This window comes from Phanerochaete carnosa (genome assembly GCF_000300595.1).
Source record: "Phanerochaete carnosa HHB-10118-sp unplaced genomic scaffold PHACAscaffold_438, whole genome shotgun sequence".
NCBI lineage: Eukaryota > Fungi > Basidiomycota > Agaricomycetes > Polyporales > Phanerochaetaceae > Phanerochaete > Phanerochaete carnosa.
This window is the reverse complement of record NW_006768065.1, coordinates 724-2410: the sequence shown is the minus strand read 5'-3', so window position 1 is coordinate 2410 and position 1687 is coordinate 724. Positions and strand designations below refer to the sequence as shown.

The 1687-nt window shown below is 44.3% G+C and overlaps 1 protein-coding gene across 1 annotated transcript; it reads right to left on the bottom strand.

Annotated features, from left to right (window-relative positions):
- Positions 1–374: 374 nt before the first annotated feature.
- On the bottom strand, positions 375–627 carry PHACADRAFT_202632 (uncharacterized protein; the record flags this gene model as incomplete). Its single annotated transcript, XM_007402799.1, has 2 exons — positions 375–409; positions 474–627. The coding sequence occupies 2 exons, from the start codon at positions 625–627 to the stop codon at positions 375–377; spliced, it is 189 nt and encodes a 62-aa protein (XP_007402861.1).
- Positions 628–1687: the final 1060 nt, after the last annotated feature.

The window sequence follows — 1687 nt, the reverse complement described above, 5'->3', positions numbered from 1 at the left end:
AGTCGACCTCACCATTACCCATTGTCAGTTGCTTCATCAACCTTTCTTGACAGTAGATAGACTGTCTCCCAGGGGCGCACTGCACAGAAGAGCAGTCCCTTGTACTCCGCTGGACCCTGTGTCACATCTGTTGCTTGTTGCAGACTCCTATAAAGGGTCGAGTTGTTGAGCAGCATGTTGCAGATACTTCATCTGGTTTAAAACCAGGTTTTGTATTCTCTGCTAGCGCGTATCCCACTCCTTTTCTTCTTGTTCTTATTTGGCTTGTTGTTGTCACCTTGCTGACATATCACTGTCATGGGCAGTCGCAAGTTCTATGCCAATTTGCCTGAGTTCGGCATACATCTTGTCAATTTCACCCATTACTCAGGCTGCTAAGGGTATATCATTCCTCGTGTTCTCTTCTTCTCTAGTTGAGTTGTTACTGATGTCTTCTGGGGCTTCTAGGTAGAACGAAGCCCCTATGCGCGCACTAAGGAACGTGTTGGCCTCGCCTTCTGATTGCTTGGTCAGCCGGTTCAGCTGGCTCTGATCTGTGTGTGACTCTTCTTGTTCTTTATGGAAGTGGTCACAGTTGTTATTTGCAGTCCATTGAGGGTTCCTTCCGCTCTTCTCTTCCTTCACCATGGTGTCTCCCGCAGTTCTGGGTCAAGCAGAGCTGGGCGTTGAAGTCAATGTTCTAATTTGGGAAGACTCTGATGCGCTAGATGAATTGCCAGGTGGTCTGTCATTTGATGAGTGGGCTGATGGCAGTTGTTAGTGCTTCTTTTGGTCTCAGGGTCTTGGTGATTGCTTCCAAGCACTGTTGGTGTGCCGGTCATCAAGCTTTGTGGTGTTGATGCGGCACCAAAAAGGTTTGCATTAGCTTGCAAGCCTTCTGAAGCTGCCCAACAAAGGTTTCTTCAGGGTCTTCCATTTATAGTGGATCTCCAGTAGGATAGGTCATAATTTTACAAAGTGACTGCAGTTTTCTCCCGCAATCCTGTAGTGTAAGAGTCAAATAAGTCTTTAGAAAATTCAAAAAAGTGTAAGGTTGTTGTGGGAGGTGTCTTCTCACTTGCACTGTGAATTTGAACTGACTTTATTCAAGTCCTAGATATATGGTGTACATGTGAGAGTGATAGGAAAAATCTACCTAGGCCGATGCCTCAAGCTTTATAAGCTCAAGAGCTTGAAACGCTTATCTAATAAAATGAGCAGCTAAACAGTGCACTGGCATGTAATCGGGATGCCATCGGAACTGTGCCTCCTCGGTGATCCAAGGTGGGCCTACTCAAGCACCATTCTTATAGTTAACCTTACTTGTCAAGGTATCCAAGTCAGCAGAAAGGAAGATCTTATTCTTAAACACTGCCAGAGGCTCAATTAGAGCTAAGCTACATAAAATAAACTCTGTAGAGTTTTCACTGCATATTAATGAGGGTACTAAAATTCATGAGCTGTGTAGCTATATGCTTGGACCATTAGAGGACTTCTGGCACAAGGAATATATATGCACATTATGTGGAACCAGCCAGATAATTGGTAGAAACAAGAATATGACCTATTCTGACTTGCTCCTTGTATGTTCCTCATACAAATGGCAGAGGCAAGATATCATGAGTGGACTTGTTGATAGGAGAACTTTACTAGAGTGGTTACATGCCAACATAAGACAAATAGCCAATGCAACATGCAGTAGCTGTAG